A 20394-nucleotide genomic window follows, 5' to 3' on the forward strand; every position below is an offset into this window, starting at 1 on the left:
GAGTCCTGGTGGTTCTGAACTTCTTTCATTTACGGATGATGGAGGCCACTGTGCTCATTGGGACGTTCAAAGCAGCAGATATTTTTCTGTACCCTTCCCCAGATTTGTTCCACGAGACAATGCTGTCTCGGAGGTCTACAGACAGATCCTTTGACTACATGCTTGGTTTGTGCTCAGACATGCACTGTCATGCACTGTCAAGTGTGGGACCTTTATAAAGACAGCTGTGTGCCTTTCCTAATCATGTCCAATCAACTAAATTTACCACAGGTTGACTCCAATTAAACTGTAGGAATGTGTCAAGGATGATCAGGGAAAGTCAGTGAAGATACGTAAGTAGCGTAGCGTAACCAACGCGCCTCCAGCAGGGGGCCCGCAAAGATGAGGAAGTACCAAACGTTTTTCACGTTGTCATTATGGGGTATTGTGTGTAGAATTTTGAGGGGAAAATTAATTTATACCATTTTGGGATAAGGCTGTAACATGACAAAATGTGGAAAAAGTGTATCGCTGTGAATACTTTCCGGATGCACTGTACATGCCCAGAGAATGTTCAATACTGCTGAATTGAATAAGTCGGCTGGTGATGTGCCACACATGCATAAAACAATGCAGGGAATGGATACTACTGTAAATATGGGGGGGGGGGGGGGGGGGGAGTACTGTCGTACTTTTATGTGTCCTGTTTACTTACCAAAAAATACATTTTATGATTAGTTTATAAGTGGCAAATCTATAAGAATGGTAAGGTAACTCTACACTTTTCTTCTCTTTCAGATCTTGTTTGATCAGGCGCAGCGGTCTGTACGACAGCAGCTCCACATCTTTGTGAAAGAGTGAGTCAGTTTCACTATGTCTATACTGACAGAAGTTCTTGGTGACATTTGTGTTTTGTGACCTCTGTGTCTGCAGAGGGCGCTGTCTACAAGGTGGTAGTAGCTCTTCTGTTTGTGCAGACCATTGACTGGTACCAGTGTATATATGGTTAGCTATAGTAACTTCCTGGGAAAGCCTATATATGAACCTCTGTGGATTTCAGCTATGTATTCGGGTTTTCGGATGTCCTGTTCAGTTTTCAGATTACTGTTTGGCATAGCTGAGAACTTTTTCAGGGTTTCGAGAAAAAGTGGAATTAACTAGGGACATTAAGTAACTCATAGCAGCCAATTGGGTGTAAGCTTTGATCACTCTGAACGCTTGTTAGACTGGTAAGTGGCCAGATATATCATTAACATCCCCATAAATTAAGTGTTTTATGTTGTATGTCCATTGTGAGTCCGTTTCAATAAAAGTTACGTTTTAATTAGATTACTACTAATGAGTGCCCCATAAAAAGGAGTTGTCTTTTCTCTCTTGCTTATTGATTGGTAGAGTTGGACAGATTGGAGTCATAGCTTGCTAAATGCCAGTAAGGGAAACAAGATATGGGTCTACTTAAATGATACACATTGATGGAGAGGACACATTTACAGTATATGGGGCATCCCTGCTTTTTGTGTCAGCATACAGCCTTTTTATACCTACATACGGACATAAATGCTCTGTTGCTCTTATGTGTTAGAGATTGGGACGCAACCCTAATCTTATTATTGGATATCCTTTTGTGACACTTCTGAAGAGAGCGTCTTTCTAGGTGTGTTTCAAACAATGCAACATTGGGGCTTAACTGTAGCATAACCTTTACCTATTGTGTGTTTGAATGTTGTATTCAAACCCAATATTTACAGGTTATGCTACAGTTAAAGTTCCAATGTCCATTCAACTCCTTTTGTAATTTAAGACATACAGTAAGTGACGCTAAGCAGAGCAGTACGTTAGTGGGAAAACCGCTGCTTAGTGGCTTAGTGGCTTCTTCAGTCATTGTGGCAACATGTTGACCCCTATCAGTTCATGTATATTCAGGGGCATCAGAACATTTATAGGTGGGGGGAGGCGGCAAGTTAGAGCCTGAGTTTGGCACTCCTGGGGGCGGAACTACGGAGACGAAATGGAGGCGGCACCACATTCGGGAGAGTGTCAGGATAAAAAGAGGGAGAGAGAGAGAGACGTGTCAGGGAGAGAGTGAGGGAGACCGTGTCAGAGAGAGAGAGGGGGAGACCGTGTCAGGGAGAGAGAGGAGCAAGAGGAGAGAAAGTGTTAGGGAGAGAGAGTGAGTGGAGCGAGTGGGAGAGACAGACACTACCTGATTACACAGCACAGTCACACAGGTCTCCTATGGAGGCGGGTACTCCTCTGCATTAGGCCACGCCCCCTCAATAGCCGCGACCAGACTTATGCAGTGCTGGGAGTCGGGGGTGGGGGCAGAGCCGGCCCTAGCCAATTTGATGCCCTAGGCAAGATTTGGGCTGGTGCCCCCTAGCTGTTAGTTCAACTTTTGGCCCAGCACCCCTCTCCCAGCACAGCACCCATCACCCAACAGCACAGCTCACAGCAGCCAGCAGCACTCATCACCCACAGAAATCCTCATACAGCACCCCTCATACAGAACCAGGGCTGCCAACAGAGTTACCCCTTATGCACAGTATGCCACATTGTAGTACCCCTTACAGTATGCCACACACTATTGTTGACAACAAAAATCACTAGTCCTGTATCTAGATCAGACTTATGCAGAGGGGGGAAGGGGGGGTGGCGGCATTAGAATTTAAATATTACTTTGAAAAACAATAAATTATTGATTATTCTAATATCTTTGTTTATTCTAATACCCCCCCCCCCTCCCCCCCCCCCCTCCCAGTGGCCCTGCTCGGCGGGGCGGGAGTGCAGCTGCTGGGAATGCTGGAGAGGAGACCTCCTGAAGTCCCGATTCTAGCATTGCTCCCTCCGCTCACCGCACCGTGCTGTCCCCGCAGTGCTGCCGCCGCTTTCTTGTTCCCGCAAGCTGCCTCTGCGCAACCCTCCTGACACACCCCCTGGATAAGTTAAGCTATCACACACTCTGTTGTCAGTAGATGCTAGAATCAAGTCTCCCGCCAGAGAGCGCACAGCCCTGGAGCGTTTATAGCTCCACCCACACACATCCTCAACCGAGGCCCCCTGTCTGCTCCCTGCTGCTGTGTGCTAACTGGCTGCTGAGCTGCCCCTCCGATCTCTGCAGCCAGACACGCCATCCATGTGTTTCAAAACTCTGCCGTCACTAGGCTTGAAATGCCCCTAAGCATTCCAACTGCCCTAGGCAATTTGCCTAGGTTGCCTATAGCTAGCGCCGGCTATGGGTGGGGTCCCTCTACAGAGGATGTCAAAACGATTGTTGAGGTTGTATCGTCAGTAGCACTTTTTGGACAACCACTCCGAGACTTGTCAGCCACCTGACAGTGTTATGTGAAATTGGAGGTCTTTCTGGGTGCCGGTTGTTAAAATCTGCAGCTATGACACGGAAACTTCGTTCTCCAGACATCAAAATGACCTCAATTTTCTCCTCTTTTGTCAAAGCCATCTTCAGTTACCGGCAACAAAAAGTATTGTAAGTTTTGAACCACAACTGCTCTTTCAAATCTGTTTGCAGCAATACACTTATCAGCAAATTCTGATGTTGGTTGACATGTTACATGACCCCCTTTCCATTTGAAAAAACTGACTTAGATTCAAGATGGCCGATTTCAAGATGGTGCCCATGTTCGGTACATACCCCAAAAGATATCCCACCTTACCTATACCTTACTGGAGTATTCAGTTTTCCCATTTCCTGCACAGCTTTTGAAACGAAAGGGTGTACTGCGACTTTTGAATCACCTTGTAGTATCTCAGTAAAGTTATTAGGCACTAAATGAGCAGAGAGGTGGTAGATTGGGATATAATACAACATTTTTATTCATACTTTCCCACTTTATGGACTTCCCTTCCTAAGGGATCCCAGAGGGGGTAGGTCCAGTGACAAAATCTGGTGATGTGTTGATGGTATATGCAGTTAGTGTCATTATGCGGCAGGGGTGTGGTCATGATGATGCTTGCAAGGTCCCGCCCACTACAAAATAAAGGAAAGTCCGATCCATACCAGACAGTAGACAAGAGTGTTTTTTCTGCCACCATTCTGTAGCAATATTCAATTCACAAATGTAGGCACAGATTGAGTTTATGTGGGCTGTTTCCATAGACTGTTGGGATCCAGTCTGAAGATGGACACTGTCTAGGTCGACAATGTTTAGGTCGACCACTATAGGTCGACAGTCACTAGGTCGACAGGGTTTCTAGGTCGACATGTGCTAGGTCAAAAGGTCGACATGAGTTTTCACCTTTTTTTTCTTTTTCTTTTTCTTTTTCATACTTAACGATCCACGTGGACTACGATTGGAACGGTAATCTGTGCCGAACGGAGCGAGGCACCCTGCCCGAATGCGAGGGGACACGGTGCACTAATTCGGCTTCCCGGTCACTGTACGCAGAAAACGACACAAAACAAAAACAAAACAAAAAAACCTCATGTCGAACTTTTGACTTGTCGACCTAGCACATGTCAACCTAGAAACCCTGTTGACGTTCAAACCCTGTCGGCCTAGTGACTGTCGACCTATAGTGGTCGACCTAAACACTGTCGATTTGATGGTCCACAGCCAGACTGTTATATAGGCATGCACCTTGGCAATCTAGTGATAAACTTGGTGTGTCTGCAGTGTTTGCCTTTAGTATACGGTATGTCCTTTAGGGTCAGCCTGTCTGAAAGATACCAGGTAAAGTGGAAACCAGACACAATTGGTACAGCAGAAATCTAACACACCATATTACAAGTTGTGATCCTGCTGTCTGAGGTTCTGGACAGTCAGACAGCACTATATAAGTCTATGCAAGACACTTCTGAAAAAGAGTACTTGATTAAAAATAAGAATTTACTTACCGATAATTCTATTTCTCGGAGTCCGTAGTGGATGCTGGGGTTCCTGAAAGGACCATGGGGAATAGCGGCTCCGCAGGAGACAGGGCACAAAAAGTAAAGCTTTAGGATCAGGTGGTGTGCACTGGCTCCTCCCCCTATGACCCTCCTCCAAGCCTCAGTTAGGATACTGTGCCCGGACGAGCGTACACAATAAGGAAGGATTTATGAATCCCGGGTAAGACTCATACCAGCCACACCAATCACACTGTACAACCTGTGATCTGAACCCAGTTAACAGTATGATAACAGCGGAGCCTCTGAAAAGATGGCTCACAACAAATAATAACCCGATTTTTGTAACTATGTACAAGTAATGCAGATAATCCGCACTTGGGATGGGCGCCCAGCATCCACTACGGACTCCGAGAAATAGAATTATCGGTAAGTAAATTCTTATTTTCTCTATCGTCCTAGTGGATGCTGGGGTTCCTGAAAGGACCATGGGGATTATACCAAAGCTCCCAAACGGGCGGGAGAGTGCGGATGACTCTGCAGCACCGAATGAGAGAACTCCAGGTCCTCCTTAGCCAGGGTATCAAATTTGTAGGATTTTACAAACGTGTTTGCCCCTGACTAAATAGCCGCTCGGCAAAGTTGTAAAGCCGAGACCCCTCGGGCAGCCGCCCAAGATGAGCCCACCTTCCTTGTGGAATGGGCATTTACATATTTTGGCTGTGGCAGGCCTGCCACAGAATGTGCAAGCTGAATTGTATTACACATCCAACTAGCAAAAGTCTGCTTAGAAGCAAGAGCACCCAGTTTGTTGGGTGCATACAGGATAACAGCAAGTCAGTTTTCCTGACTCCAGCCGTCCTGGAACCTATATTTTCAGGGCCCTGACCACATCTAGCAACTTGGAGTCCTCCAAGTCCCTAGTAGGCGCAAGACACCACAATAAGCTGGTTCAGGTGAAACACTGACACCACCTTAGGGAGAGAACTGGGGACGAGTCCGCAGCTCTGCCCTGTCCGAATGGACAAACAGATATGGGCTTTTTTGAGAAAAAAACCACCAATTTGACACTCGCCTGGTCCAGGCCAGGTCCAAGAGCATGTTCACTTTTCATGTGAGATGCTTCAAATCCACAGATTTGACTGGTTTTAAACCAATGTGTTTTGAGGAATCCCAGAACTACGTTGAGATCCCACAGTGCCACTGGAGGCACAAAAGGGGGTTGTATATGCAATACTCCCTTGACAAACTTCTGGACTTCAGGAACTGAAGCCAATTCTTTCTGGAAGAAAAATCGACAGGGCCGAAATTTGAACCTTAATGGACCCCAATTTGAGGCCCATAGACACTCCTGTTTGCAGGAAATGCAGGAATCGACCGAGTTGAAATTTCTTCGTGGGGCCTTCCTGGCCTCACACCACGCAACATATTTTCGCCACATGTGGTGATAATGTTGTGCGGTCACCTCCTTTCTGGCTTTGACCAGGGTAGGAATGACCTCTTCCTGAATGCCTTTTCCCTTAGGATCCGGCGTTCCACCGCCATGCCGTCAAACGCAGCTGCGGTAAGTCTTGGAACAGACATGGTACTTGCTGAAACAAGTCCCTTCTTAGCGGCAGAGGCCATAAGTCCTCTGTGAGCATCTCTTGAAGTTCCGGGTACCAAGTCCTTCTTGGCCAATCCGGAGCCATGAGTATAGTTCTTACTCCTCTACGTCTTATAATTCTCAGTACCTTAGGTATGAAAAGCAGAGGATGGAACACATACACCGACTGGTACACCCACGGTGTTACCAGAACGTCCACAGCTATTGCCTGAGGGTCTCTTAACCTGGCGCAATACCTGTCCCGTTTTTTGTTCAGACGGGACGCCATCATGTCCACCTTTGGTAATTCCCAACGGTTTACAATCATGTGGAAAACTTCCCCATGAAGTTCCCACTCTGCCGGGTGGAGGTCGTGCCTACTGAGGAAGTCTGCTTCCCAGTTTCCATTCCCGGAATGAAACACTGCTGACAGTGCTATCACATGATTTTTCGCCCAGCGAAAAGTCCTTGCAGTTTTTGCCACTGCCCTCCTGCTTCTTGTGCCGCCCTGTCTATTTACGTGGGCGACTGCCGTGATGTTTTATCCCACTGGATCAATACCGGCTGACCTTGAAGCAGAGGTCTTGCTAAGCTTAGAGCATTATAAATTTACCCTTAGCTATATTTATGTGGAGAAAAGTCTCCAGACTTGATCACACTCCCTGGAAATTTTTTCCTTGTGTGACTGCTCCCCAGCCTCTCGGGCTGGCCTCCGTGGTCACCAACATCCAAAACTGAATGCCGAATCTGCGGCCCTCTAGAAGATGAGCACTCTGTAACCACCACAGGAGAGACACCCTTGTCCTTGGATATAGGGTTATCCGCTGATGCATCTGAAGATGCGATCCGGACCATTTGTCCAGCAGATCCCACTGAAAAGTTCTTGCATGAAATCTGCCGACTGGAATTGCTTCGAAGGAAGTCACCATTTTTTTACCATGGCCCTTGTGCAATGATGCACTGATTTTAGGAGGTTCCTGACTAGCTCGGATAACTCCCTGGCTTTCTCTTCCGGGAGAAACACCTTTTTCTGGACTGTGTCCAGAATCATCCCTAAGCACAGGAGACTTGTTGTCGGGATCAGCTGCGATTTTGGAATATTTAGAATCCACCCCTGCTGTTGTAACAGTATCAGAGATAGTGCTACTCCGACCTCCAACTGTTCCCTGGACTTTGCCCTTATCAGGAGATCGTCCAAGTAAGGGATAATTAAGACGCCTTTTCTTCGAAGAAGAACCATCATTTCGGCCATTACCTTGGTAAAGACCCGGGGTGCCGTGGACAATCCAAACGGCAGCGTCTGAAACTGATAGTGACAGTTCTGTACCACGAACCTGAGGTACCCTTAGTGATGAGGGCAAATTTGGGACATGGAGGTAAGCATCCCTGATGTCTCGGGACACCATATAGTCCCCTTCTTCCCGGTTCGTTATCACTGCTCTGAGTGACTCCATCTTGATTTGAACCTTTGTAAGTGTTCAAATTTTTTTAGATTTAGAATAGGTCTCACCTAGCTTTCTGGCTTCAGTACCACAATATAGTGTGGAATAATACCCCTTTTCTTGTTGTAGGAGGGGTAATTTAATTATCACCTGCTGGGAATACAGCTCGTGAATTGTTTCCCATACTGCCTCCTTGTCGGAGGGAGACCTTGGTAAAGCAGACTTCAGGAGCCTGCGCAGGGGAAACGTCTCGACATTCCAATCTGTACCCCTGGGATACTACTTGTAGGATCCAGGGGTCCTGTACGGTCTCAGCGTCATGCTGAGAGCTTGTCAGAAGCGGTGGAACGCTTCTGTTCCTGGGAATGGGCTGCTTGCTGCAGTCTTCTTCCCTTTCCTCTATCCCTGGGCAGATATGACTCTTATAGGGACGAAAGGACTGAAGCTGAAAAGACGGTGTCTTTTTCTGCAGAGATGTGACTTAGGGTAAAAACGGTGGATTTTCCAGCAGTTGCCGTGGCCACCAGGTCCGATGGACCGACCCCAAATAACTCCTCTTCCTTTATACGGCAATACACCTTTGTGCCGTTTGGAATCTGCATCACCTGACCACTGTCGTGTCCATAAACATCTTCTGGCAGATATGGACATCGCACTTACTCTTGATGCCAGAGTGCAAATATCCCTCTGTGCATCTCGCATATATAGAAATGCATCCTTAAATGCTCTATAGTCAATAAAATACTGTCCCTGTCAAGGGTATCAATATTTTTAGTCAGGGAATCCGACCAAGCCACCCCAGCTCTGCACATCCAGGCTGAGGCGATCGCTGGTCGCAGTATAACACCAGTATGTGTGTATATACTTTTTATGATATTTTCCAGCCTCCTGTCAGCTGGCTCCTTGAGGACGGCCCTATCTATAGACGGTACCGCCACTTGTTCTGATAAGCGTGTGAGCGCCTTATCCACCCTAAGGGGTGTTTCCCAACGCGCCCTAACTTCTGGCGGGAGAGGGTATACCGCCCATATTTTCTATCGGGGGGAACCCACGCATCATCACACACTTCATTTAATTTATCTGATTCAGGAAAAACTACGGTAGTTTTTTCACATCCCACATAATACCCTCTTTTGTGGTACTTGTAGTATCAGAAATATGTAACACCTCCTTCATTGCCCTTAACGTGTGGCCCTAATAAGGAATACGTTTGTTTATTCACCGTCGACACTGGATTCAGTGTCCCTGTCTGTGTCTGTGTCGACCGACTAAAGTAAACGGGCGTTTTAAAACCCCTGACGGTGTTTTTGAGACGTCTGGACCGGTACTAATTGTTTGTCGGCCGTCTCATGTCGTCAACCGACCTTGGCGCGTGTTGACATTATCACGTAATTCCCTAAATAAGCCATCCATTCCGGTGTCGACTCCCTAGAGAGTGACATCACCATTACAGGCAATTGCTCCGCCTCCTCACCAACATCGTCCTCATACATGTCGACACACACGTACCGACACACAGCACACACACAGGGAATGCTCTGATAGAGGACAGGACCTACTAGCCCTTTGGAGAGACAGAGGGAGAGTTTGCCAGCACACACCAAAAACGCTATAATTATATAGGGACAACCTTATATAAGTGTTTTCCCTTATAGCATCTTTTTTATATATTTCTAACGCCAAATTAGTGCCCCCCCTCTCTGTTTTAACCCTGTTTCTGTAGTGCAGTGCAGGGGAGAGCCTGGGAGCCTTCCCTCCAGCCTTTCTGTGAGGGAAAATGGCGCTGTGTGCTGAGGAGATAGGCCCCGCCCCTTTTTCGGCGGCCTCGTCTCCCGCTCTTAACGGATTCTGGCAGGGGTTAAATATCTCCATATAGCCCCCGGAGGCTATATGTGAGGTATTTTTAGCCAAAAATAGGTTTTCATTGCCTCCCAGGGCGCCCCCCTCCCAGCGCCCTGCACCCTCAGTGACTGCCGTGTGAAGTGTGCTGAGAGGAAATGGCGCACAGCTGCAGTGCTGTGCGCTACCTTAAGAAGACTGAGGAGTCTTCATGCCGCCGATTCTGGACCTTCTTCTTGTTTCAGCATCTGCAAGGGGGCCGGCGGCGAGGCTCCGGTGACCATCCAGGCTGTACCTGTGATCGTCCCTCTGGAGCTAATGTCCAGTAGCCAAAGAAGCCAATCCATCCTGCACGCAGGTGAGTTCACTTCTTCTCCCCTAAGTCCCTCGTTGCAGTGATCCTGTTGCCAGCAGGACTCACTGTAAAATAAAAAACCTAAGCTAAACTTTTCTAAGCAGCTCTTTAGGAGAGCCACCTAGATTGCACCCTTCTCGGCCGGGCACAAAAATCTAACTGAGGCTTGGAGGAGGGTCATAGGGGGAGGAGCCAGTGCACACCACCTGATCCTAAAGCTTTACTTTTTGTGCCCTGTCTCCTGCGGAGCCGCTATTCCCCATGGTCCTTTCAGGAACCCCAGCATCCACTAGGACGATAGAGAAAGACTGAAAACAAAAGTTAAAGCTGCCTTATATAAAGAGAGCTACTCAGACCTATATGTAACCATTTCAGGAGCATACTGTAACTGAATAGATGGCAAAAATAAAGTTGTACATTAATTTCCTGTATTGGAGACTTCTGTCAGCAATCCCACTGAAGGTCACTGCAGTCGGCCTCTTTGGATGTAAAATATAAAATGAAGGAAAAGCCTGTGGAAGTTTCTGATAGCAGAGAACAATAGCTCACATTCAGGGGTCTATCTATGAAGCAGTGAAAAGTGAGGAGAAGTTGCCTATAGCAACTAATCGGATGCTACATATAATTTTATAGTATGCACTTTTTAAATGTTACCTCAACACGGATTAGTAGCTATGGGCACCTGCCACACCGGCTCTCTTCTCCACTCTTTTCACTGCTTTTTAGTAGCTCTTATGTAAAGAAAACCTATTTAAGTTTTAGCGACAGAGAGGCCCTGAGGAAGTGGCAAATGATAGAAATGATCAATAGTGATTTAAGTAAATCATCTTGCTGAGGACGGCGACGAAGTATCGTTGTATGTGGGAACTCTATTTTAGCCATAGTTTCCTTCAATGACTCTATTGGAGCTGGGGTAGAGCTGGGTCTCTGCAACAGCTGCACAGGTTGAACAATGCTTTGGATGTATGTAGGCCACGGGAGCAGCATCAGCGCTGGCAGGCGGAGGGAGACCGTTTCTATGGTAACGGGTAATTAAGTGAGAGTCTGTCAGTAGCAGAAGCTCTGTGTGCGTGGGGAGGAGGGGGGGGGGGGCACTTAAACTAACCTGACATCCCCCACACTTACTTTCCCTCCTTCCTGTCCTCTGTATCTTCCCAATAAGACTCATACTCCTATTATTCTGTGTTCTGCGCACTCTGCAGCATGACAGGGCGGCCAGGGCCTGACATTATTTCTGTCCTTGTGTCATTTTATCTCACTGCTCAGTGCCACAGGAATTTATGCTACTGTATAGACAGAGGAACTTAATAGTAAAAGCTAATCACAACCCAGAGCCACTAGAGACTAGACCTAAACTACCCAATCAAAAGACTTCAGAGAATTTCTGCATGTATTATTATGTATGTATGTAAAAGTCCCTATGTATGTTATTATCTTGAATACATCATTGCAAGCTATTGTCCTCCGTTATCATCCATTTTAGTTAATACATTGGGTCCAAACGGTCACTTCTACATAACTTACATGCCATTTATTGTTGTCTAGACTCTGTAACAGATTGCACTTGGGGGGCACTGTGGATAGTAAAGAAACATTAAGTCATGGGCCATACTTACAGACAACACCTGTCCATGCAGTTGAATATACACTGCTCAAAAAAATAAAGGGAACACTTAAACAACACAATGTAACTCCAAGTCAATCACACTCCTGTGAAATCAAACTGTCCACTTAGGAAGCAACACTGATTGACAATCAATTTCACATGCTGTTGTGCAAATGGAATAGACAACAGGTGGGAATTATAGGCAATTAGTAAGACACCCCCAATAAAGGAGTTGTTCTGCAGTTGGTGACCACAGACCAATTCTCAGCTCCTATGCTTTCTGGCTGATGTTTTGGTCACTTTTGAAAGCTGGCGGTGCTTTCACTCTAGTGGTAGCATGAGACGGAGTATACAACCCACACAAGTGGCTCAGGTAGTGCAGCTCATCCAGGATGGCGCATCAATGCGAGCTGTGGCAAGAAGGTTTGCTGTGTCTGTCAGCGTAGTGTCCAGAGCATGGAGGCGCTACCAGGAGACAGGTCAGTACATCAGGAGACGTGGAGGAGGCCGTAGGAGGGCAACAACCCAGCAGCAGGACCGCTACCTCCGCCTTTGTGCAAGGAGGAACAGGAGAAGCACTGCCAGAGCCCTGCAAAATGACCTCCAGCAAGCCACAAATGTGCATGTGTCTACTCAAGCGATCAGAAACAGACTCCATGAGGGTGGTATGAGGGCTGACGTCCACAGCCCAACACCGTGCAGGACGTTTGGCATTTGCCAGAGAACACCAAGATTGGCCAATTCGCCACATGCACCCTGTGCTCTTCACAGATGAAAGCAGGTTCTCACTGAGCACATGTGACAGACGTGACAGAATATGGAGAAGCCAAGGAGAACGTTCTGCTGCCTGCAACATCCTCCAGCATGACCGGTCTGGCAGTGGGTCAGCAATGGTGTGGGGTGGCATTTCTTTGGGGGGCCGCACAGCCCTCCATGTGCTCGCCAGAGGTAGCCTGACTGCCATTAGGTACCGAGATGAGATCCTCAGACCCCTTGTGAGACCATATGCTGGTGCGGTTGGCCCTGGGTTCCTCCTAATGCAAGACAATGCTAGACCTCATGTGGCTGGAGTGTGTCAGCAGTTCCTGCAAGATGAAGGCATTGATGCTATGGACTGGCCCGCCCGTTCCCCAGACCTGAATCCAATTGAGCACATCTGGGATATCATGTCTCGCTCCATGCACCACAGACTGTCCAGGAGTTGGCGGATGCTTTAGTCCAGTTCTGGGAGGAGATCCCTCAGGAGACCATTCGCCACCTCATCAGGAGCATTCCCAGGCGTTGTAGGGAGGTCATACAGGCACGTGGAGGCCACACACACTACTGAGCCTCATTTTGACTTGTTTTAAGGACATTACATCAAAGTTGGATCAGCCTGTAGTGTGTTTTTCCACTTTAATTTTGAGTGCGACTCCAAATCCAGACCTCCATGGGTTAATAAATTTGATTTCCATTGATAATTTTTGTGTGATTTTGTTGTCAGCACATTCAACTATGTAAAGGACAGAGTGTTTAATAAGAATATTTAATTCATTCAGATCTGGGATGTGTTATTTTAGTGTTCCCTTTATTTTTTGGAGCAGTGTATTTTAATGGATTATAAAAGAATTGATCAAATTAAGAGGCAATGTTTTATCTGGTTCAGAGCACAGGTTAAATTGTGGGTTAACATAGCGTAGTTTCGACACGAAAAGCAAGTCCTAGATTAACAAAGAGGCTGCCTCCTTGTAGGCGATAATATAATAACTCAGTGGGGGAGATTCAGTTGTTTTTTTCGTGACTGGAGATATAGAAAAAAATTATGCACACATTGCACCCAAACTGACCTGGTAGAGGGGGTCATTCCGAGTTGATCGTAGCTGTGCCAAATTTAGCACAGCTACGATCTTCTTCCTTGACATGCGGGGGGACGCCCAGCACAGGGCTAGTTCGCCCTGCATGTCAGTCTGGCCCCCCCTCGCAGAAGTGCAAAGGCATCGCACAGCGGCGATGCCTTTGCACTTCAAGAGTAGCTCCCGGCCAGCGCAGCTTTAGCGTGCTGGCCGGGAGCTACTCATCGCTCCACGGCCCGCAGAGACTGCGTGTGACGTTACGCAGCCGCTGCGGCCCGCCCCCCTTTCGGTCCGGCCACGCCTGCGCTGGCCAGAACAAACCCACGAAACGGTGGCCAAACGCCGCCGTTCCGCCCCCTCCGACTCAGTGATCGCCTCTGCCTGTCAATCAGGCAGAGACGATCGCATTCCTGCTACGGCCGTCTGGCATGCGCCGGCACACGCGCAGCAGGGACCCGTTTGCTCTGCTGCATTAAAACGCAGCGAGCGAACGGGTCAGAATGACCGCCAGAGCCACGTACGGCAACTAAACTCATCTAAACTGGGCCAGATGCGAAAAGTGCTGTTTGGGTGCCTAAACAGCCCAGTTTACCTACTTTTCAGCTTGACTATCTCAGAAGGCCCGCGAATGTTTGCGCTCAAATGGAGCAACAATTGAATTGCTCTGTCTGGCGCACAAAAGAAATAGCCACTTTAATCTACATAAGCAGCGTGACAGGTCCCATGTATGTAACATGCAGAGGAATGTTATGGCTACTGCATCATGTTTTATTCATTAACATTTATGAATATAATAAAAATAATAGGATAAAATTGTTCTATTATTATTATTATTACTATTATTATTATAATAATAATAATAATAATAATATTAATAATAATAATAAAAGTATACACAGAAAACAAGTATACGAGTATAAGAGCATAAATTCAATATGCAAAATGCAACAGTAGACCACAGCATAAGTACATATCAAAAGTACCAATTAACACACCATAGGATAGACTAGGTAGGAGAGAAATGGACAGAAGTAGGGCAACTTGCTAAAGCTAGCAGCAGCTTACTGGAGTGAATCAAATCAGTGCTCAATAATCCTGAGCATACAGAGTCAGAGTTATTGTGGGGAATTCAACTGTTTTTCCCCACGGCCTCCACTAGATGGCACGCAACGGAGCAATTGAAGTGTTGCGTCGTTCGGGCGAGATGAGCCCCGTTTGGGTGGCCAAAAGGCACTTTTCTCCCGACGCGCCCAGCACTTTGGTCCAGTTTAGCCGTTTTACACAGCTGGGCGTGATATAAAAGGGAGGTTGGGTGCGCAAAACAATTGAATCACCCCCTTTGAGTAGGAGAAGACTTCAGGGGAGAAGAGCACTGGTGACAAGGATAGTGCAGTGTAGCAACAAGAGTGTGGAAGACACTGCCCATAAGTGCTTAGATACTAAGGGGAATGACTGTCAAACTACATCTCTTGATGTGTCAACTCTACTAAAAAGTATTATTATTATTATTATTATTATTATTATTATTATGTTTAAATTCCTATCTCATTTACATATATATTTGTGAATATTACATATTTTATTTAAATAATGTTTCAGTTTTGCTTGTACCCTCGCTTGTGTGATCGCCTGATCATAATGTCATGCCTCTTGTCCTGCATGTGATTTATAGTAAGAGCTATACGCTAAAACCTATTTTCTTACATGTTACTGGACATAAATCTGAGGGAATAGAAACCCCTATGTTTCACTGAAGCACTTCTTCTTGCCTTACTTACCCACTGATGATTTGCGACTTCAGGGATGTCAGGAAGTTCAAGGAGTCGAAGAAGCAGTTTGACAAAGTGAGAGAAGATTTGGACATTGCACTAGTAAAAAACGCTCAGGCCCCCCGCCATAAGCCACACGAGGTGGAGGAAGCTACGGGTACCCTGACAATTACAAGGAAGTGCTTCCGGCACCTGGCCCTGGACTACGTACTACAAGTGAGCTATTTCCAATTTCTCTTTTATGGGGTGTATTCAATTGTAGTCGTAACTGCCATTTTGTCAGAAAAACAGCAGTTTCCAACACTTTTTGGTCCGAAACTGTGTACTGACCTATTCAATTTGTCTGCCGTCATTTCCGACTTATCGGAAAGCACGTGGATCGGCGGAATAGCTGCGAATCCACGTGTTTTGTCGCAGTCACGGCCAAATCAAACAGGTTTTAGCCCCGTTTCTGACAATGTCAATCTGACTTTAAAAAAAAGTCGGATTGGCATTGTCTGGAACAGCCAAATCAGATAGGAAATGTCAGATCCTTTCCGCCGGAAAGGATCCAACATCAATTGAATACACCCCTACCGTATGTCTGTTATTTACATTTTACATAGCTCCTTACATTATGTAGTTGTATAGGTTATGCTTTAAGCGATCTGTGTAGTAGAACAAAAAAAATCTTAACATTTTTTGCCAATCTGATGGTGTGGCCTAGTGTAATGAGAATTGTTGCACACCCATACTGTATGTAGACTGTACTCTCACACCCTGATCTGCTAATCCACACATTAGGCGATGCGCATGCAGTTGCCACTAGATACGTCTACATTTTACTGCGCATACCTGGTGTGGCACACTAGTTTTTACAGGCCTCGTCTGTCTAATTTGTAATCAGGCTATTTTAGTTAACACGACATGTGCAGAGTGCGACTGGCTACTCCAAATCTCTGTTACTATGATGCTGATGGATGTTCTAAAGGGGGATATTACCTGCAGAGGACTCTACATGGTTGAGTCACATTATTATGACCACCTCCTTCATTTGACGTCGGCAGTGCGTAGCCCATGAAGTATGTCACGTTGTAAAAAAGGATGATAATCAGCTTTCAGGCAAAGGGTGGCAGTATTTCTGCAACAGTTTGTGCTGCTGTTGTGAAGTGTATTATGACTGAACAAATGGCACCATTGCAAATAACCGATGTAGAAACTGCAGAGCACGATGCGCCATTGAGGTGTGACGTGAACGTCCGCTACGACCGTGAGTAAAGGCTGACTGACACGCTACAGTGGGGCGGCTCACCATCAAAATGAACCTGGAAGCTACCAGACATGTGTCTAAAGTGACCGTTCAGCGAACCCTGCAGCGTATGGGGCTCCGAAGCAGTTACTCTGGCAATTAGCTAGTCATTATAATAATGTGACTTGACCATGTAATTTATTAGCTGTGCTTCTCTCCTACAACTTATGACACATTATACACGTGTTAAGATGATGATAATAATGATGATGATAATAATAATAACAATTACTGAATACACTGCTATGTGGCACAAGACAGCTGTCTGGATATAATTTTATGCAATACCACAAGCACTACTGAGCTGCGTCTTTTACAAGGGTGACAAACTTAAGCAACTTAGACATTGCTGAAAAGCACAAAATAAAAACAGAAAGGAAAAGCATTAAACTAAAGCTGGGTACACACTAAACGATAGTGTGTTACCAGTGATATCGTGTGTGAAGGGTCCCGGCGTGTTAGCGGCATTGGCAAGTTGCCGTGAATGACTGCAGGGGTGAGGGGGTGTAAGAGTGGTCAACGACATTCCCCTGCATGTACAGACGACAGGGGATGTTGTTGATGATCCGCGGAAGAGTGCATTGTCGATGATATAGCGCATACACACTAGACGATATGAATGGTATGTCATTTTGAAATATCGGAATCGGGCATATTGTTCAGAATATCGACTGTGTACTCCGCATAAGTTCCAAGAGGGCAATTTGATAGAGCAATGTAAGCGCCTCTGGAGAGGTTAGTAAAATGGTAACTTGCAAGTAACTTGTTAACAAAAAAGAAATGCACAATTGTGAATGTCTGGGTGATACAGGTTTGTAAGTTCTTACAGTACATTTAGTGCCTGCAAAATTAAATCTGATTGTGTTCCCGCTATTAGTGTATGCATCCTAGAAGATGCATGAAGGGTCATTTACAAACCGCAAAAACCCTTTAACCTTTATATATGAACAAGTGCCTCTGCTTATCCGCCAAGGGCAATTCTAGGAGCATGACTACTTGTGAATCACGCATCCTGTAAAATCAATCTGCATCTAGTTTTGGAAAGGAGTCAGCTTTATTAATTTAAATGTTTGAGTTCTTTTTCCTAATCTGCACCTAGCCCAAGACTGCGCCTGGTCCAACCATACCTTGCTATCTACTGGGGCAAAATCTTGCACTTGTTCTGACGCCGCCATACTGGATGCAGTAGCACAAAAGTCTGTGTGTAGCATCATAAAGAGCATTTGTGCTGATTTTACACTTTTGTGGTTTGGAAATGGCCCTTATAGTTTATGTTGTAGTTCTGCACTGTGATATGATATCCTGCAGGAATGCAGTCAATATACTTGCTGTGTTGGGATCCTGGCGATCAGGAGACAGACGCCGGAATCCCGACAGCCGGCGAAATACTGACGCCGGCAATCCCGACACACGCTGGGTATTCCCACTTGGTTGGTGCATCCATGCCACCAACTGAGTGGGAACAGAATCTTTAGCAAGCCACCGGGCACGATGTGTGGTGAGCGGACTCACTGCCAGGATTCCGGCAGACGGGAGGCTGCTGTCGATATAGTGACAGCCGACATCCCGTCTGCCAGGAAATCATATGTATCCCATCCTGCTCTGTACTGCCATATTCTGCAAGGTCAAGTCACTGATTTATCTTCCTCTCTCTAGATCAATGTCTTACAAGCCAAAAAGAAGTTTGAAATTCTAGATGCTGTAAGTAAAATTTGTATAACAGGAATAAAAAGGGTTATCTGCATTTTACTGTAAAATCCTTTATTTTAACGGACACTAAAAAATAGGGGATTATTTATTGAGTGATAAAACTCATTGTTAAAGATAAAAATTGTTGCATATGATAAACACATGATGGGAGCATATGATAAACACATGATTGGCTTTAGCACCATTTATCATAAGCAACACATTTTTATCAGTCGTTGATAAATGAGCCCCATAGCTGTCTAATTTGGTTTAGATCTGTCTGTTAGGCACATGGACCGAGCACCTGGGAGTCAGTAGATCACACCTACAAGTACCTTTACAGACTCTCCCAAAACATGATCACTTTCCATCAGATTATTATCAGGCTCATTTTGGGGCTAAAGAGGGTGTCACCAGTGTAGTTACTACCCGGTGTCAGATAAAGTGCTATGGGGCAAATTCAGTAGGAATCGCAAGTAGCGATTCGTACTGAATTTTTACTGAGGGGTCGGGGGCGCGTGCGCAGCAGGCCGTACTGCGCATGCGCCCGCAATTTCTGCGGGGCGGCCGCAGAAATTACAATTGCCTCTGCCTGTCAATCAGGCAGAGGCGGTCGCGGGGCGGCAACGCTCTGTTTTCTGGGTGGAAACGGAGCGTTGCGGGGGTGTGCCAGCCCAGATGGTGGGCTGGTACGCGCGAATGGGGGCGTGTCAGGGGTGCCGCCGCGTGATGTCATACGCAGCCGCTGCGACAACAAAAATGGCACCGGGACTCCTGCGGCCGCAGCTAGGCTGCGCCTGCAGGAGTCATCCTTAATTTCTGCTATCAATCAGAAATTGCGTGCTGTTCGCAATTTCTGCTTGAAGCAGGGGGGGGGAGGCGCCGGTCAGCATGCTGGGCGGCCTTGCCCAGCTCTGGGCGGCTCCCAGCATGCGTGCTAATGGTTAGCAAATTCTGCTGATTAGCAGATTTTGCTAACCTTACTGAATTGGCCCCTATATTCAATTGCAGTCGGATCCTCTCCGACGGAGAGGATCCGACTGCAGCCTATTCAGAAGCGGGCCATTTCCACCTGTTTCCCCCTCCCTTTCGGCCATTCATTTCTACCCTCTCTTATGGGCGAAAATGAATGGTCAAAAACGGCCTGTTTTCGACAGCGCCACTGTCGAAAAACACATGGATGAGCAGAGATTGCGCTCATCCATGTGTTTTTTGACTTTGTGGAAAACCGGCACTTCAGTTAAATATTGAAGTGTCGTAAATTTCCGATCATCGGCGGAAAGTGCCGGCTTTCCGCCCTGTCGGAACTTCCGACTTCAATTGAATACTGCCCATAGTGGGAATATTGAATATGTTGATAAAGCTGCATTTTATAAGCTCCTAGTGTAAAGTATACGGATATGTGAAGTGGCTTGGTCCTTCCGTCAGTGAATAAAACAATACTATAGGTAAATGGCTTACCTGGAATTTATCACTGGCAAGATAACAATCTTTAGTAGACTGTATGGATGGCTCCCTTACCTCTTTGTTCAGGTTTATTGCCAAACCATTTAAACTGCGGGCACACCGAATATATAGTTTGCCTTGGGTACTGGCTCTTTTTCGGATGCCATTAATGATAGGAGCAGAGCCTTAAATGGGTGCTTTCTATGGTTTGTACTTGAGTCTGTATGCCATGTTCCCACATTTCCATAGTATGTACATGGTGTGTACTTGAGTCTGTATGCCATGTTCCCACATTTCTCTGACGTCCTAGTGGATGCTGGGAACTCCGTAAGGACCATGGGGAATAGACGGGCTCCGCAGGAGACTGGGCACTCTATGAGAAAGATTTGGTACTATCTGGTGTGCACTGGCTCCTCCCTCTATGCCCCTCCTCCAGACCTCAGTTAGATTTCTGTGCCTGGCCCGAGCTGGTTGCACACTAGGGGCTCTCCTGAGCTTCTAGAAAGAAAGTTTAAATTAGGTTTTTTATTTTACAGTGAGACCTGCTGGCAACAGGCTCACTGCATCGAGGGACTAAGGGGAGAAGAAGCGAACCTACCTGCTTGCAGCTAGCTTGGGCTTCTTAGGCTACTGGACACCATTAGCTCCAGAGGGATCAACCGCAGGACCCGTCCTTGGTGTTCGTTCCCGGAGCCGCGCCGCTGTCCCCCTTACAGAGCCA

General features: G+C 46.5%; 1 protein-coding gene across 1 annotated transcript in view; it reads left to right on the forward strand.

Annotated features, from left to right (window-relative positions):
* ACAP3 (ArfGAP with coiled-coil, ankyrin repeat and PH domains 3) overlaps window positions 1-20394 on the forward strand; it is a 400069-nt gene that overhangs the window by 243391 nt on the left and 136284 nt on the right. Inside the window, exons 5-7 of the mRNA XM_063943035.1 lie at window positions 778-836; window positions 15283-15466; window positions 18195-18239. Coding sequence (XP_063799105.1) covers window positions 778-836; window positions 15283-15466; window positions 18195-18239 — 288 coding nt within the window. The remainder of the gene's footprint in view (window positions 1-777; window positions 837-15282; window positions 15467-18194; window positions 18240-20394) is intronic.

This window comes from Pseudophryne corroboree, chromosome 10 (assembly GCF_028390025.1).
Source record: "Pseudophryne corroboree isolate aPseCor3 chromosome 10, aPseCor3.hap2, whole genome shotgun sequence".
NCBI classification, from domain to species: Eukaryota; Metazoa; Chordata; class Amphibia; order Anura; family Myobatrachidae; genus Pseudophryne; species Pseudophryne corroboree.